The sequence below is a fragment of the Hevea brasiliensis genome, chromosome 10 (assembly GCF_030052815.1).
Source record: "Hevea brasiliensis isolate MT/VB/25A 57/8 chromosome 10, ASM3005281v1, whole genome shotgun sequence".
Classification (NCBI taxonomy): Eukaryota; Viridiplantae; Streptophyta; class Magnoliopsida; order Malpighiales; family Euphorbiaceae; genus Hevea; species Hevea brasiliensis.
The window spans coordinates 5,501,070-5,516,292 of record NC_079502.1 but is presented as its reverse complement, the minus strand read 5'-3'; the positions used below and the strand labels follow the sequence as shown (position 1 = coordinate 5,516,292).

At 35.7% G+C, this 15,223-nt stretch overlaps 2 protein-coding genes and 1 pseudogene across 3 annotated transcripts in view; 1 reads left to right on the top strand and 2 right to left on the bottom strand.

Moving 5' to 3' along the window:
• Positions 1–218: 218 nt before the first annotated feature.
• LOC110643657 (RING-H2 finger protein ATL16-like) lies at positions 219–1,317 on the top strand (annotated as a pseudogene).
• Positions 1,318–2,556: 1,239 nt separating this feature from the next.
• LOC110643655 (protein KINESIN LIGHT CHAIN-RELATED 1) lies at positions 2,557–5,921 on the bottom strand. Its single transcript, XM_058129020.1, has 2 exons — positions 4,081–5,921; positions 2,557–3,111 (listed from the first exon to the last, which is right to left on the bottom strand). The coding sequence occupies exons 1-2, from the start codon at positions 5,757–5,759 to the stop codon at positions 2,871–2,873; spliced, it is 1,920 nt and encodes a 639-aa protein (XP_057985003.1). The 5' UTR covers positions 5,760–5,921; the 3' UTR covers positions 2,557–2,870.
• A 1,901-nt stretch (positions 5,922–7,822) lies between these two features.
• Positions 7,823–15,223, bottom strand: part of LOC110643654 (autophagy-related protein 9) — a 32,006-nt gene continuing 24,605 nt past the window's right edge. For both annotated transcript variants that reach the window (XM_021796112.2, XM_058129019.1), the window contains exons 6-11: positions 12,716–12,895; positions 12,386–12,592; positions 12,171–12,248; positions 12,010–12,080; positions 11,789–11,899; positions 7,823–8,941 (exon numbers count right to left, since the gene is read on the bottom strand). In XM_021796112.2, coding sequence (XP_021651804.2) covers positions 8,119–8,941; positions 11,789–11,899; positions 12,010–12,080; positions 12,171–12,248; positions 12,386–12,592; positions 12,716–12,895 — 1,470 coding nt within the window. In that variant the 3' untranslated portion in view covers positions 7,823–8,118. The remainder of the gene's footprint in view (positions 8,942–11,788; positions 11,900–12,009; positions 12,081–12,170; positions 12,249–12,385; positions 12,593–12,715; positions 12,896–15,223) is intronic.

Below are 15,223 nucleotides of genomic sequence, written 5' to 3'. Positions count from 1 at the left end.
TACTATAATAAATTTATAATTTTATATTTATTTCAATAATAAAATAAATTATATAATATATGCTCTTATTAGTCATTTCACATATTAATAGCAACAATTAAATATAGTTTTACCAAATACTTAATATAAATCAGCTATTATCAGCTACCAGCTATCAGCTAACAGTAACAACTATCGACTAACAGTTATATTTAACAGTTAAACCAAATAGGCCTTAGTCAACCCTCCACTCCTCTTTCTCTTTGCTTCCAAAACCTAACCAACATTCCCATTTTCATATGGCAGCAACCCACAAAAATTACCACAGCTATGAGCTCAAAACTCACCAGAATCCTATGTATCAACCTGCTTCACCTGCTTCAAACCATGATTTTTCTATACTAGCCATTGCTGTACTAAGCATCATGGGCACAGCTTTCTTGTTATTTGGCTACTATATGATCTTTGAGAACAAATGCTGCTCTAACTGGCACCAACTTAATCTGCCAAGGCGGGTTTCTGTCTGGTGTGCTAAAAGAAATGAAGATTCATTTATAGCCCTCTCTCCAACGATGTGGAATCGGGGGCTCGATAAATCGGTCATTCATGAAATCCCAACATTTCAGTACAGAAGAGGAGAAGATGAGGGGAGAAGCATCTATGGCTGTGTGGTTTGTTTGAATGAGTTCAAGAACGGGATATGCTGAGAGTTCTTCCTAACTGTAGCCACTCATTTCACTTGGATTGCATTGACATTTGGCTTCAAAGCAATGCTAATTGCCCACTTTGTAGAACATGCATTTCAGGCAGTACTAGGTATCCTATTGACCAGATCATTGCACCAAGCTCTTCACCTCAGGGCTTGCAGCCTTACTCTGATAGCCTGATGCCACGGATGAGGATTTTGTCGTAATCGAATTGGGGGGAGATGATGATGAAGCACTTCTATTACCACATAGACAACAAGAAAGAGATGCTTCAAGAGAGGATCATCAGATGCAACTTAGAAATCAATCCCCAGCAACAAATGGAACAGAAGCTTGGAAAGTTAAAACCACAAAAACGCCACCTCCTTTCGATTATGGGGGATGAGTGTATTGATGTAAGAGGGAAAGATGATCAGTTCTCCATTCAACCTATCAGGAGATCTTTCTCGTTGGATTCTGCAGTGGATCAACAGCTTTTTTTAAGCGTTCAAGCTATCATGCAACAAAGTATACATCAAAGAGGGATTAGCAGTAACGAAGAAAGTAGTAAGAGAGTTCATAGATCATTCTTTCCGTTTGGTCATGATAGGGTATCAGAAAAGCAGTTCATCCAATAGAATTCGAGCCATGATGTGAGATTATGTAGTTTTTTTTATTCACTACTATCCGTTTGATCTTGGTTTTTCCAGGTGGGGTTGTTGGAATTTTTCAATGGTGATATAGAAGTTACAGAATACTGAAGAGGACCAGAGATGAAATTGTTGGGTAACCTTGGATTCATATGATAAAAAGCTTGGAATGCAATGTAAGCATGGGTATAATTCTGTTTTTGAGTTTCTTCCTGTAAACGATGAGAATGATTGCTTGTACACTCCTCCATCCAGAGATTTTGAGAGAGAGAGAGAGAGAGAGTGGATATGGGGGCGGGTAGAAGGGGGTTCATATTGTGGATGCCAGCCACGGCAAAGGGACCCCAACAATGAGCGAACCAAAAGGAGACCTTCCTAGGAATGACCACCATCTTCTTTTGTCTTCATGTAATTATATTGATGTTGGTAAAGAGCAGAAAGTATGATTTTGCCTAAGTTTCACTATGGATTTAAGAGACTGAATTATCTCTTCAAGCAAACCTCTTTCATGTGTCTAGTATGAGAGAGAGAGAGGGGCCAAACCACAAAAGTTTCTTTCCCCATATTTCAATAGAAAATATCAGAAGAAAGTGAAAACAAAGTGACGTCCATAAGCTATGGAAAAAACAAAAATGACAGACGAGTATTGTCAACATGAACATCATCAAGATATTCCATGTGAAATGCAAAGTTCAAAAAGTATAACTCAACTAAAATAATTTCCTCTCCCTGAATTATCTGGCGGCAATCCCTTCCTGGCATGTATCATTCTAACTTCCAAGTGTAATTTCCCAATAAGGTGAAAAATAAAGTGATCGGTAGCATCCACAAGATAATTTCACTTTTTCTCAATTTCAGCGAACCCAACCACCCGAGTAAAGTGAGACGCCCGAGAGACACCTAGAATGATTATTGCTTACAACTGCTAATTGATCACGGTCTTCCTAAAAGGTAGTGTCCTACACGTAGCGCTGAAGAATCAGATCGACCCCAACAAGCACCGGACTCATCAACCAAAAACTCAGAATCCCAATTGAACAACTCAATTATTCTTGAGTACATTAAACCTGTTATATTATGTGATGTAAGAGTTGGCAAGAATAACAACATTATTGAAGAAACATAATTTTGCCTCATATAATCAAACTCTTCATTGAATATTGAATTTGTTTTCAAGCAACCATGAAGTTGGAACGCAGATATAGATTATTAAACAAGTGCCTTATGAGAGAAAATGCTACTTGAATGACAAAATAAAAAGAATTCAATCTTCATTTTTTGCTACTCTCAAAAAATCTTCATCTTAATAACTATGGTGTCACAACACTGATTTTGAATTCAAATCTTTTTGAACAAAATAATTAGAGCTAGTTATGTATATATGAAAGGTATAACGATTATATGAATGAGAAAGACAGGTAGAAAAAAAAATTCATCACAAGCAACAAGAAACCCACTAAACTTGTATGAAAAACTAACCCAAACAGGAATGTGCTATACCCACTAAACTTGCATGAAAAACTAACCCAAACAGGAATGTGCTATATGTGACAGATTATGTCATGCTCGTTTGATTCTGGTTAAGAGGCATGTCAGGCTGCAGGCTTCTGCCAGAGGGACTACTATGAGGCAACGGCAAAGCCTTAGTAGAAAGCTGGTTTGTGGAGGCACCACGTGCTTTTGTCTTTAATTGTTCAAGAAGTCGACGGGCTTCCATGAGTTCATCTCTTGCACTTGGTCCATGGCTTTCCCAGGCATCAATTGCCCGCTGTTGAAATTCAGTTGCAATGGCATAGCTGTAATATCCAAGGAAAAAAAAATTAGAAAATCCTATGCCAATTACCAAGTCATTAGAGAAAACAAACTTATGACCACTTGACTTATTACTGTTACAGCAAGCAAATGGCCTCTTTGAGTATTTGTGGAAAATCAAAACTTTCTATAGATAAAATTAAAATCCTCTATCAATAAAAAGAGATCAATAAGTACAAGACTAAAACAAGAAAGCAACTAAATAAATCAAAGAAATGAACCAAGAGTCATTAGAGCAACATATCCCACAAGGTAAAAGTAATGCAACCAAGCAAATGGCCTCTTTGAGTATTTGTGGAAAATCAAAACTTTCTATAGATAAAATTAAAATCCTCTATCAATAAAAAGAGATCAATAAGTACAAGACTAAAACAAGAAAGCAACTAAATAAATCAAAGAAATGAACCAAGAGTCATTAGAGCAACATATCCCACAAGGTAAAAGTAATGCAATTACAACAAATTAAAGTGTGAGAATAATTTAAGCTGAAAAATTCAATTGTGAGATTATATTTGCAGCAGAGAATAGATCTGTCCTTTTCTCTCCAAAATACACATGGAAAATTGTAACAGTAAGAGCAATAACATGGTTTCTTTCCTCCCAGCCTAGTGGCATGCAGGCGATGTATCAATTATGAGACTCTTAAGAGGAGTGGTCATAATAGACTTAGAAACAAGAAAAGGTTCAATTACCAATAAACAACATATGATATGTTAAATGGGGAGTACATGTAGGGAGTGGAGTTTTGGTGATTGAATTGAGTATGCTGTTCAGGTTTTGTTGAGGCTTTATGAGGAAGTAGCTAACATTACGGAAGAGAGTAACTAAAAGATTACATACGACAAGAACAGTCAGTATATAATCAGTGTAACAGTTTTAGACTTGCAAAATAATTTCAACGCTAAAAGTTTGGAATGAAACCAGAAACCTAGAATACGGAAAATAACTCTCACCTTCCCATGGCACCATATGCTTTAGAGAGATTTTGACATGCCTCTATTGAATCTACATGTTGAGGACCAAGTGCCACATCCATGATATCTTTCGCGACTGCAAACATCTGTGCAGCTGACTGTGGTCTATCCAGTTCCAAATATGCTGCCCCCAAATTGTTATAGATATAACCCACTCCAAAATGCTTAGAACCGAAGCTTTCTTTCAACCTTTCAGCAGCATTCTCCAAGTAAGGAATTGCCTGAGTCACCTTACCTGTCAACAAAAGTAACCACCCAACTCTAGCAGAAACACTTCCTTCTGAGTGCTGTTCTTGTGGGAGCTTCTCAAGCAAAGAAAGCGTTCTCTTCAACAGTGAAATTGCTGTTTCCAATTCATTCATAGCTTCATACTGCATTGCTATCTCTGAGTATGCCTCAGCAACTTCAACTGGAGAAACTGACTCTTTCTTGTCAAGGATTCTACAAGCAATCTCCAGACAACTCTTTGAGTCAGCAAACTTCTCTTGATTACACAGAGCTTTTGACATAGATATAAACACCAATGCTCGAGTTTCACTGTCTTTTTCCGTCTGCTGAACAACACCCTTCAGAGTATTAATAGCCTCATCATACCTGCCCAATGCTATCTGCATATTCGAGGCATCAATCTCTGCATGAAGCAAATCTGAACTAAGACCCCAATTCTTCAAGACCTTTTGCGACAACTCATTCTGCTCCAATGCCTTCTGATGCTCCTCCAACCCAGTGTAAATGACCCCGAGAAGTCTTCTATCACGTGCAACCTCCACAGAATTATTCCCCAGTCCGCTCCTATGTATATCCAAGGCCTTCAAACCAAATGGCAATGCCTCCTTGAAATTCAATACTGCAACATATGCCTCTGCCAGTTTCCTATTTGCCAAACCCAATTCCTTACTATCTTTCTCCAACATCATTTCTTTGATCTCTAAGCACTTCCTAAGATTCTCTAAAGCCTCCTCTCTCCTCCCCATTGCTGTCTTCACATTCGCTAACTCTAGTTGCACCGCATGCAGCACTGACTTCATATCCCCTACATTATTACTTCCCTCCTCCCCTAGCTTACCCAATATCCTATTAGCCCTATTTAAATACCCTAAACCATCACTAAACCTTTTTAAACTACAATTAGCAGAGCCCATTAATTGCAAAGCCATGGCAAGAAGTAAAGAAGGTTTATTACCATCTTTATCAATAACTTTCAGAGCTCTAGTAGCAAAAGATAATGCCTTTTCTGGGTCCTCACCTTCTTGGTCCAGTTTTAACCCAATTTTCAATGAAGCCAACCCAAGCTCTTTCTCATCAAAAGAAGCCTCCATTTCTTTAAAAGCTTGAAGCATCTCCTCAGCTGTCTCTGCAGACTCAAAAGCCTCTTCAAGTTCATACTTTTCCTTGATTTTTCTCTGCCTAGAGGAGATTTGAACATTTTTTTCGACAAGGGCGTCAATATTTGGAGATGGGGTTGCTTGGAATTGGCGAGGTTTGAGGATTAGGCCATTAGTTTTGGTGCAGTGTTTGAGATGATTGCTAGATGAGTGAAGCAAAGAGGACGAAGAAGGTGCGGTGTCAGAAATGTAGTTTCTGGAAAGGAAAGGAGTCAGTGCTTTGTTCTTTTGGCGAGTAAGGTGAGAGAGAAGTGAAATTGAAGCTCTTCTCATGGTGGTATTTGAGGGGTTCTGTGGATATACTTGTGAAAGTGGCTGTGGCTCTCAGTTAAACCCTTGCAAAACCCCAAATCCTTCGAACTTTGTCTCTGGATACATCGCGTTGCAGGTGAAGGACTGGAGCACTTGACACAGACATGAGTTGGAAAGGGTAGTGAAACGAAGTCGTTTCATTCACACACAAAAATTAAATGCATACCCCCCTCCTTTTTTCTTTTTTGGGAAACAAATAACCAGTTCTTGGTAATTTATCATGTTTATAAAGTTAATAATTATCATCTAATTAAATGATAATTTTTAACAAGAGAACCAAATCCTTTATTTATTTATTTATTTATTTTCATTTGAGTTACTAAGGAAAAAATTGGGTTCATGACTATATGTATAAAGGACAAATTTTCTATGTAACTAATGGAGAATACTTTCTAAGAAAATATTTTTTATTATTTAGTTGTAAATTAATAATAATTATGTATGTCATATATATATATATATATATATAATTATTTTATATTTAAATAAAATTATTAAAACTTAAAAATATTTTTCTTTTTTAAAAAAGGAAGTAATATTTTTTAAATTATTAAAAAAATATTTTCTATTAATTATTTTTTAAAAGCTCTAAATGTTAAAAAATATAAAAATCAATAGTATGTTAAAATAAAAATCAAGACAAACAAGCCTATTTGAGATTTTGGAATTAAAAATATATACTTTTTTAAATAAAAAATATAATAATATTTTTTTATAGAAAAAACATATAATAATATAGAGTTGCTCTTATTTGTATTTGGTAAGTAAAAGCACCACTTACTTGATAACCAAAACTCATTTCTCATTTCTTCCACTCTCACAATCTCATAATTTTAACATTATTGCCTATATTTAATACTCTGGCAATCCTATAAACATATGTTTTATTTTTCATTTATTTAAATTATAAATTTTTTAAAGAAAATAATAATTTATTTGTTAGTTTAATGTCCCTATTTAATATACATTAAAAAAAATTAAAATTCATTAGTTTTAAGAATAATTTAATAATATAAATTATTAAAATTTTAATATAACAATATAAGTGAAGGATATATTAGAAAAAGATTAAGCAGAGTTTATTATTTTAACTATATTTTCTTAAATTATATGAAAATAAAAGTAAATATATTTTTGCAAGACGAAAAAGGCAGAGTATCTTTAATTAGGACAGATATATTAACTTAATAGAAAGTAAAAGGCCAAGCAAGTGACGCTTCATTTGGTGAAATTCATATCAATCAACGATTTCTTAGCCTCATTGGCCTTTCTTTAGCCAGTGGCGGCCTTTGTCTTTTTCTTTTACCTTGGTTTTTTAGTTATTTTCCTAATTAATAAAGTAGTTATTTTAGATTTATGGATTTTTTTTAGATTTATTTATTTATCTCTCCTTTGGTGGAGACAGGGGCCTTATATGGCTTTTATTTTTGTTCCTGTGATAGAATTCCCTGCTTGGAAAAAGTTTCATCTCCACAATTTTTTGAAAATTCTTGCTTCAGCTTAACTCATGGACAAAATAATTTTCAAGTCATGTATCTATCAAGATTTTTAAAAATTCATACGTTAGCCTACACAATGAATAAGCTGATTTTCAAGAAATTATGAATATTATGGTGAGCTTTATATTATGTCACCAGTTTGCAAATGGCAAAAATCATATACTCAAAGATCAACGCGATTCTCGCCATTTATAGGATCTGTGTACATAAAGATAGATGAAAAAAAAATTTGTGTTTATATCCCCCAAATCCTTGTCAGGGGTCTTTGTGTCCTTCAAGTTTTATTAACAAGTATAGCCCATTGATCTTCCTTATTTTATCCCATCTTTACTCTCATTATCATTGAAAACAATTGTGCAAAATCGACCTCATGCATACAAACCAATTCTAGTTCATACATAATGAAGATAAATTTAATAGGATGACAATAGCCAATTCATAATAGCACCTAGCTAGAATGATTAGACAAGTTCAGTTCTAACACTTATATAGATATACTTTTTGCCCCAAACAAACCAATAAATAGGAACACAAACGAAAGAATAAATTGAATGAAATTAGATTTGGAATGTATCAACAGATTTTAATTGTTTTTACAGTTTCAGAAGGTTTGCAATGACTATTTGGAATATGCAACCTTCTAAATCGAGTTGAGGGTCTAATTCAGATTCTAACCTCATAATGAATCTATATACATCAAAGAATACAGAGTTTCCTTTTTACGTGTATAAAAGAAACCAATCGGTTCTTGGAAACCTGTATGCATCCCACATACTTGAAACAAGTATCCTCTTAACTACTGACGTAATTGAAAAGCAAATTCAAAAGCTTGGAGGCTCTCGGTATTCGGTCGGAGTCTCAGGTGGTCTACTATAAATATCATCAAAATGAAGATTTATATTTTCTCCTGCTTCAAGGTCATCATCCAAGTAAGTTGTTTGTGACAACCTGTGAGAACTCCTCCAATTCAAGTGTTCTTGCTCCTCTAAGCTTCTCTCTGAAAAATTATCATAGAAATTATCTGAAGTGAAGCGGTTGAAATCTGGAGGCTCTAGAAAACTTGTCTGAGGCTGTGCACTAGGTCGGCTACTTCTGGCCCACCAATGACTCCTATTGGAATGTGCAAAGCTGCTGACATCATGTTGCTGAAGTATACTCTCTCGAAAGAAAGGAGTAGATGTGGAAGCCCCCAAGTGAGATTCTGTTCGATCTTCATGATGGTGACGCCAACGCTCATCATCATATATAGCCTCATTTTGCGTTAAGTTGGGCTCCATCCAATGATCTCCAGGATGTTGCTCAGTCACTTCAAAGGGTACTGCTGGAATGTCTCTCCCATAATTAGTTGAAGTCTGCGAGGTATAGTACCAATCAAGAAGATATGGGTGACTCTTTTGGTCTTCATCAATTAGCCACAAAGAACCCAAATCAAAGCCAGAAGTATAATGAGGCATTTCCCTGGAAAAAGGGGTATTTCTATTTCCAGGGCCTCTCAAATTGGAGCTTCCTTGCCACGTTCTAGGATGAGAATGGACAAGTCCAAATCCGTGTCCTTGCAACTTTTGCTTCCTGAAATTTCTAAGATTTGACAAGAACTGCTTTCCATGGGCATTTGGTTCCCACGAAGGATAGCTGCTCTGGAAACTGCAGCCAATAGAATTATATAGCATCAGCAAGCAATAGTATGAAATAGTTTAGGAAAACACTCCCTGGTAGGTTGCAGAAGTTTATTTAAATTTACAATAAAGAAAATATCTGTAGTATAGTGTCAGCATGCCATACACAAAGAGACAGAAAATGATCTACAATAACTGCAAAAATAATTGCCATATCGTAATTTACCAAACACAAATCTAATTTTTGAATAATCAGAAATCATGATAGAGATTATGATTTCAGAATACATTGTGAATGCACATGCCAGTAATCAGCATGATTAATAAGTCACTATCTTTTCCGCAGTGCACCAATGGTATCTCATACTTATTGGAAACTATTTCAAAGCAAAGGAGCATTATATCATTAACTAAGCACATAGGACCCAGAAAAACCAGAACTTTTACTGTTTGTTATCCATAATTTTTTGGTCTTTGGTGGTGGTTGTCCCATAATATAAATTTGCATACATTAAAAACAATTGATGAAAACCAATGAGCTTTAGCTCAGTGGGTACTACAGTCACTTCTAGGGTTGTAAGATCTTGAGTTCGAATTCCATTTGGAGCCCAACTCAACTCAACTCAACTCAACTAAACCTTTATCCTAAAAATTTGGGGTCGGCTATATGGATTCTCTTTCTCCACTCTAAATGATTTTGGGTTAAATCCTCGGAAATGTGTAATGCTTCTAGGTCATATTGTACTACTCTCTTTCAAGTCAATTTAGGTCTACCCCTTCTTTTCTTTCTATCCTCTAACCTAATGTGCTCTACTTGTCTAACTAGAGCCTCCGTATGTCTACGCTTCACATGACCAAACCACCTCAATCTTCCTTCTCTCAATTTATCCTCAATTGGCACCACCCCTACCTTTTCTCTAATACTCTCATTACAAACTTTATCTAGTCTAGTATGGCCACTCATCCACCTTAACATTTCATCTCCACAACTCTTATCTTAGACACATACGACTCCTTCAGTGCTCAATACTCACTACCATATAACATGGACAGTCGTATGGCTATACGATAAAATTTTCCTTTCAACTTATTAGGAATATTGTGATCACATAAAACTCTTGTGGCAAGTCTCTACTTCAATCATCCGGCTTTAATCCTATGACTAATATCCTCCTCACATTCCCCATGTACTTGAAGGATTGAGCCGAGATATTTAAAGTGATTACTTTGAGGCAGTATCATTCCATCCAAACTAACTCCTTCCTTATCACTAGTTCGGCCTTCACTGAACTTGCAATGTATGTATTCTGTCTTCGTTCTACTTAACTTAAAGTTCTTTGATTCTAGAGTACTTCTCCAAAGCTCTAGCTTTCTATTGACTCCTTCTCGCGTCTCATCTATCAGAACTATATCATCTGCAAACATCATGCACCAAGGGATACTCTCTTGTATATGTTTCGTCAATTCATCTAAAACTATTGTAAAAAGGTAAGGGCTTACAGCTGAACCTTGGCGTAATCCAACTGAGATAGGAAAATCTTGTGTCCCCTCCCATTGTGCGCACAATAGTAGTTGCTCCTTCGTACATATCTTTCAACACTTGTATGTACCTAATAGATACCTTCTTTTATTCTGACACTCTCCACAAGACATCTCTCAGAACACTATCATAAGCCTTCTCCAAATTGATAAAAATCATGTGTAGATCTTTTTTCACATTTCTATATTTCTCCATCAAGCTTCTAATGAGAAAAATCGCTTCCATAGTTGAACGACCGAGCATTAAGCCAAATTTATTGGGAGAGATAGAAGTGTCACGACGTAGTCGATGTTCCATAACTCTCTTCCACAACTTCATAGTATGGCTCATGGAGCCCACTGAAAAATAATATTGATGAAATGAGTAAAGACAACTTTTCATTGTTTTCACACAACTGCTAAAAAAAGCATACATACCAAATGGATAATGTGTTCGTAAGTTTTAACCAAATCTTTCAGTGATATCATCAACTACAGAGTTCTTGTGTCAATTGAGACCTAACAATTAATCAAAATCTATTTGATTGAAATCATAACATAAACATTTATATACAACTTAATATGACAGAATCATTCAGAAGTTGAGAGAAAGGTGATTGACATAATTTGCACGTGCATCATATATCTGGAAATGCAATGGTATGGAAGGTTGAACACAATGAAGTTGCAGCAGAAAAACAAAGCGAGAGGCAGACCTTGGAAGATGTGAGGCAAATTAGTGAAAAAAAAGAAGATTTAGTAGCCCTAGATCTTTTAGAAGATGGAGCCCCTAAACCAGTAAAATAGAGTAAAAGGATCCATATAGGTTATCCAACCAGTTTGATTAAGGCCAAGTTCAGTTGAATTAAAATGCTGACATATTAAGTATACATACAGAATTTTCTCTTTAGTTATATTTTTTTCAGTATTACAATCAAGTGACAGAGAGGAGTAGCCTTGCTTGGTTCAAGACAAAATTAAGCAAAAATGAATTTCACTATTTCATTTTTAAAAAAAGGGATTTATGATTTCAGCCTTTGTGTTTGCAGAATTACGGATTAATCTATTAAAAGAAATTTCGGTTGAGAATGCCTTGGCTGCAATTGAAACAAAAGGTCCATTTGTCGAGAATGTAACTGATAATATAGAGCATTCTGGCTAAAAATAACAGAGTGCCAAAAGTTTTTCTAGGACTTTAGGCCATTAATTAACACATAAGCTGCATATAATTATTAAATGCCTAGACCAAGAAGATTGAGGTAACTATTTTAATGCACAAAAGACGCACAACCACAAAAGGTTGTTCACATATCACACCTTAACCAAAATTTGCAAGCGTACACTACTAGAATCATACCTCAAAAATGATTTCTCCATTTTGCCTTGAGAGCTCCTCTGGGTGCGTGGTGTATGATAAGGCGAACCATAATTGCTATTGCCATGATTTTGAAAATCAAAAGCACTAAAACTGCCAAAATTCAAGTAGTCAAACATTAAAGTTGTCAATGTTAAGAACATAACAAAGCCAATAAATTGCTCATTTTGTAATGCATCAATAACAATGAACAATAGACTAACCTGCACACATGGCCAACACCTTCAATATTCACTGTGAAATCTGCAATGAACTGTAGGATGTCATCCACCCGCTGCAAAATAACACAGGATATCAGTTTAAAAACTAAGCCTTTATACCAAATAGCATATGCACACATGACAAAAAAAAGTGGCATAGATACCTTTGGAACAACAAATAAAAGCAAGAATGGGGTGAGGAAAATCGATGCCATCTCTTCGAGTAACATCATTCCAGTATACTACGCCAAAAAATACAAATCACTGAGTAGCAAACAGATCAAAACTCTGTCATATGGTTGTTGTAAAGGTTCGTGTGTGGTAGAGGGCACTGTTCAATTGAATCTCTCATATAAGACCTGGAATTTTGCAGTATTACCTGAAATAGGTTTTCAAACTCTCTCTGGACAGTCTCAGTATTTTCTTTGCCCCGCCATCTCTTTGGCATAAAATGTGTATGTTGGACCACCATAGACATAGCCCTCTCTGGTTCAAGGACAAGAAGTTCATCTGTAATTGCAGCCCGGCTGATGGCTGTTACGGTTCCAAAAACAGCAGCATACCAGAACAAATTGCGACCAAATATCTATAGAATTTAAAAATAGAATGTCATACAAACTGTACATAATAATGGCAAAGGTGGTCATCAAAAGATGTGAATCATCAAATGTCTTTATGTCTTTATGGTAGTAAATTGAGAATATATTACATGGCCTTCTAGTAGAGACTCCTCCAGAAATGCAATGATAATCAGGATAGCAGCAAAGCCTCCAGAAACAAAAGATATGAACTTGGCAATAATTGAAATAATAGGTGAGGGGAATTGCTTAAGATAATCGGAAGCAAGCATTATACTGCCATTGATCCGGTGCTTGAACAAATGGTCAACCTGCAACAAAAAATAAAGCACCAAAGTCTAATAATTGAAGCGTCAAAAGGATTCTACATGTGTTAAATGATTATAGAAAAGGAACTGTAACATACAAGAGAAAGAAGTTCAAAAATAGGAGGGAACAGCATGTTTTGAAGGGAAAATGAACTGTTGTATAGCTAGAGTCAGTTATGGAATCTGTTAGAGAAAGTCAATAAATAGCTGGCTCATGCTTGTAGATGATCATTCTGAATCTAATAAAGAAACTGATCTTTTTCTTCTCTCTAAATTCTCTCTTCTCTACTGTATCTCTTTCTCTTTCTGCCTAATTCTCTATTTCTTCTTCTGTTAAGAGGTGGAATTAGGGCTCTCTACTGACAAATTGGTATCAGTGAGCTTGTTGTCAGAAGTTGCTAGGGCTGTCGCAAGATCCCTAGGAGTGTGGTGGTGAGTTAGGAAGCCATTAGAATGGATGAACTTGAGGAGAAGTTACGGGTGATGCAAGAAGGCACTGATAAGAAGATAGAACAGAAAATGGAAGAAATAAGGAAAGTGATGATGGATGAAATGTGGATCTTGATGACTGGATTTTTTACTGATAAAGGAAAAGGAACTGCGAATGAGGTAATGATAGGAGACGTAAGTCCAGAAGGGCAAGGAAGCAAAGGGATTCTGCCTAGGGCTGAGTATTCGGTTCGAACTGAACCGAATCGAATCATCAAAACCGAATTACTATATTTTAGAAACCAAACCGAACCAAAATAAATGAAAAACCAAACTGAACAGAACCGCTCTATTTCGGTTCGGTTTGAATCGATTGGTTTTTGAGCTTGAATGGATTTTTTAATTTAGACTTAATTTTCAAGTTATTTGGTATGATTTTGACCTTAGTTTGAACCTAATAACCATTAATCAATGAAATTAAACAATTTATATATATATAATTACATATAATTCATAAATTCCCTATAAAAATAAATCAATTTAAAAATCAATAAAGTAATTTAGTTCGGTTCGATTCAACCGATTTTTTCTCTCTAAAACCGAACTGATCTGAAATAACCGAAATTTTTAAAATGTAAAACCGAACCGAACAGAATTATATTAAAAACCGAATCGAATTATCGAACTAAGACGGTTCGGTTCGGTTTATACGGTTCAAACCGAATAGTGCTCACCCCTAATTATGCCAGATCCCAAGAAACTAGAAAAAGAAAAGCAAAAAGAACAAGCAAGTGTTTCTTCTATTTTAGCAGATGGGGAAGCCTCAAGGTTATTACCAAAAATTTAGTTGATTACTTGTGATGGGAGTGAACCTGGTTTGGCTTAGAAAGTGTGAGAAGTACTTTGAGATCTATAAGGTGCCAAAGGATCAAAGAGTGGCAATTGTTGCTCTATTTTTAATAGACAGCGCAAATTCTTGGTTTCATAATTGGAGTATAGGAAAGAATAATTTGGTATAGGAAGATTTTGAGCAGGAGTTGTGTATTAGGTTTGGGGATGACGGAATGGAAGATGTAATAGAGGAATTCATAAAAATGAGGCAAGAGGGGTTCTATGGTTGAGTACCAAGATAAGTTTGAAGAATTAAGGGAGAGAATGGAGAGGATTATGCGCTATCTGGATGAGAATTACTTCCTTTCTGGATTCATTGGAGGTTTAAGGGATGATATACGGCCAATGGTGAGAACTGTAAGACCTTCAACCAGATGATCTGTTGTTAAATCTTTAAACAATGTATTTTTTTGAGCGAGAGTACCCAAGCTAGACACGAAGGCAAACGATGATGTTTTACCGACACGACTCACATCATTCTAGCCGATAAAGAGGAAAATTGAGGACACAGTTTACGACTCTGATCGCGAAGTGACAGGGAACGGTAGATTTTTTCTGAAGTTGCGGACAATTATATTTTGTATGGCCGGGCTACTCTGCACAAAAAGACCCGTGTGAATCCCTGATCTTTACTCCACTCCGGATAATACAAAGAAAACTAACCAAACGAATAATATAGTGATTGACTTTCCATAACACAACCCTTTCACATGCCTTTGAAATTGCAAGATTTCAAGAACAACTGTTGGGAAGTATTAAGAAGCAAGTATTTTCTTCCAAACCCTATTCCACTTACACCAAGCCCTATAATTCCTTTTCAAACACCAATTCTTCCTACAAACTACCTCAACCAAGCCTTTCACAACCTTCCAAGACACCACACGTAAACACAAACACTACTGTTAAACCTACTTCTTTAGCTAGCAATTCCAATATTAAACTGAAGTGACTATTTTTCTATGTATTTTATTGAATGAGATACAAGGTATTTATATAAAAAAAATCCTATAA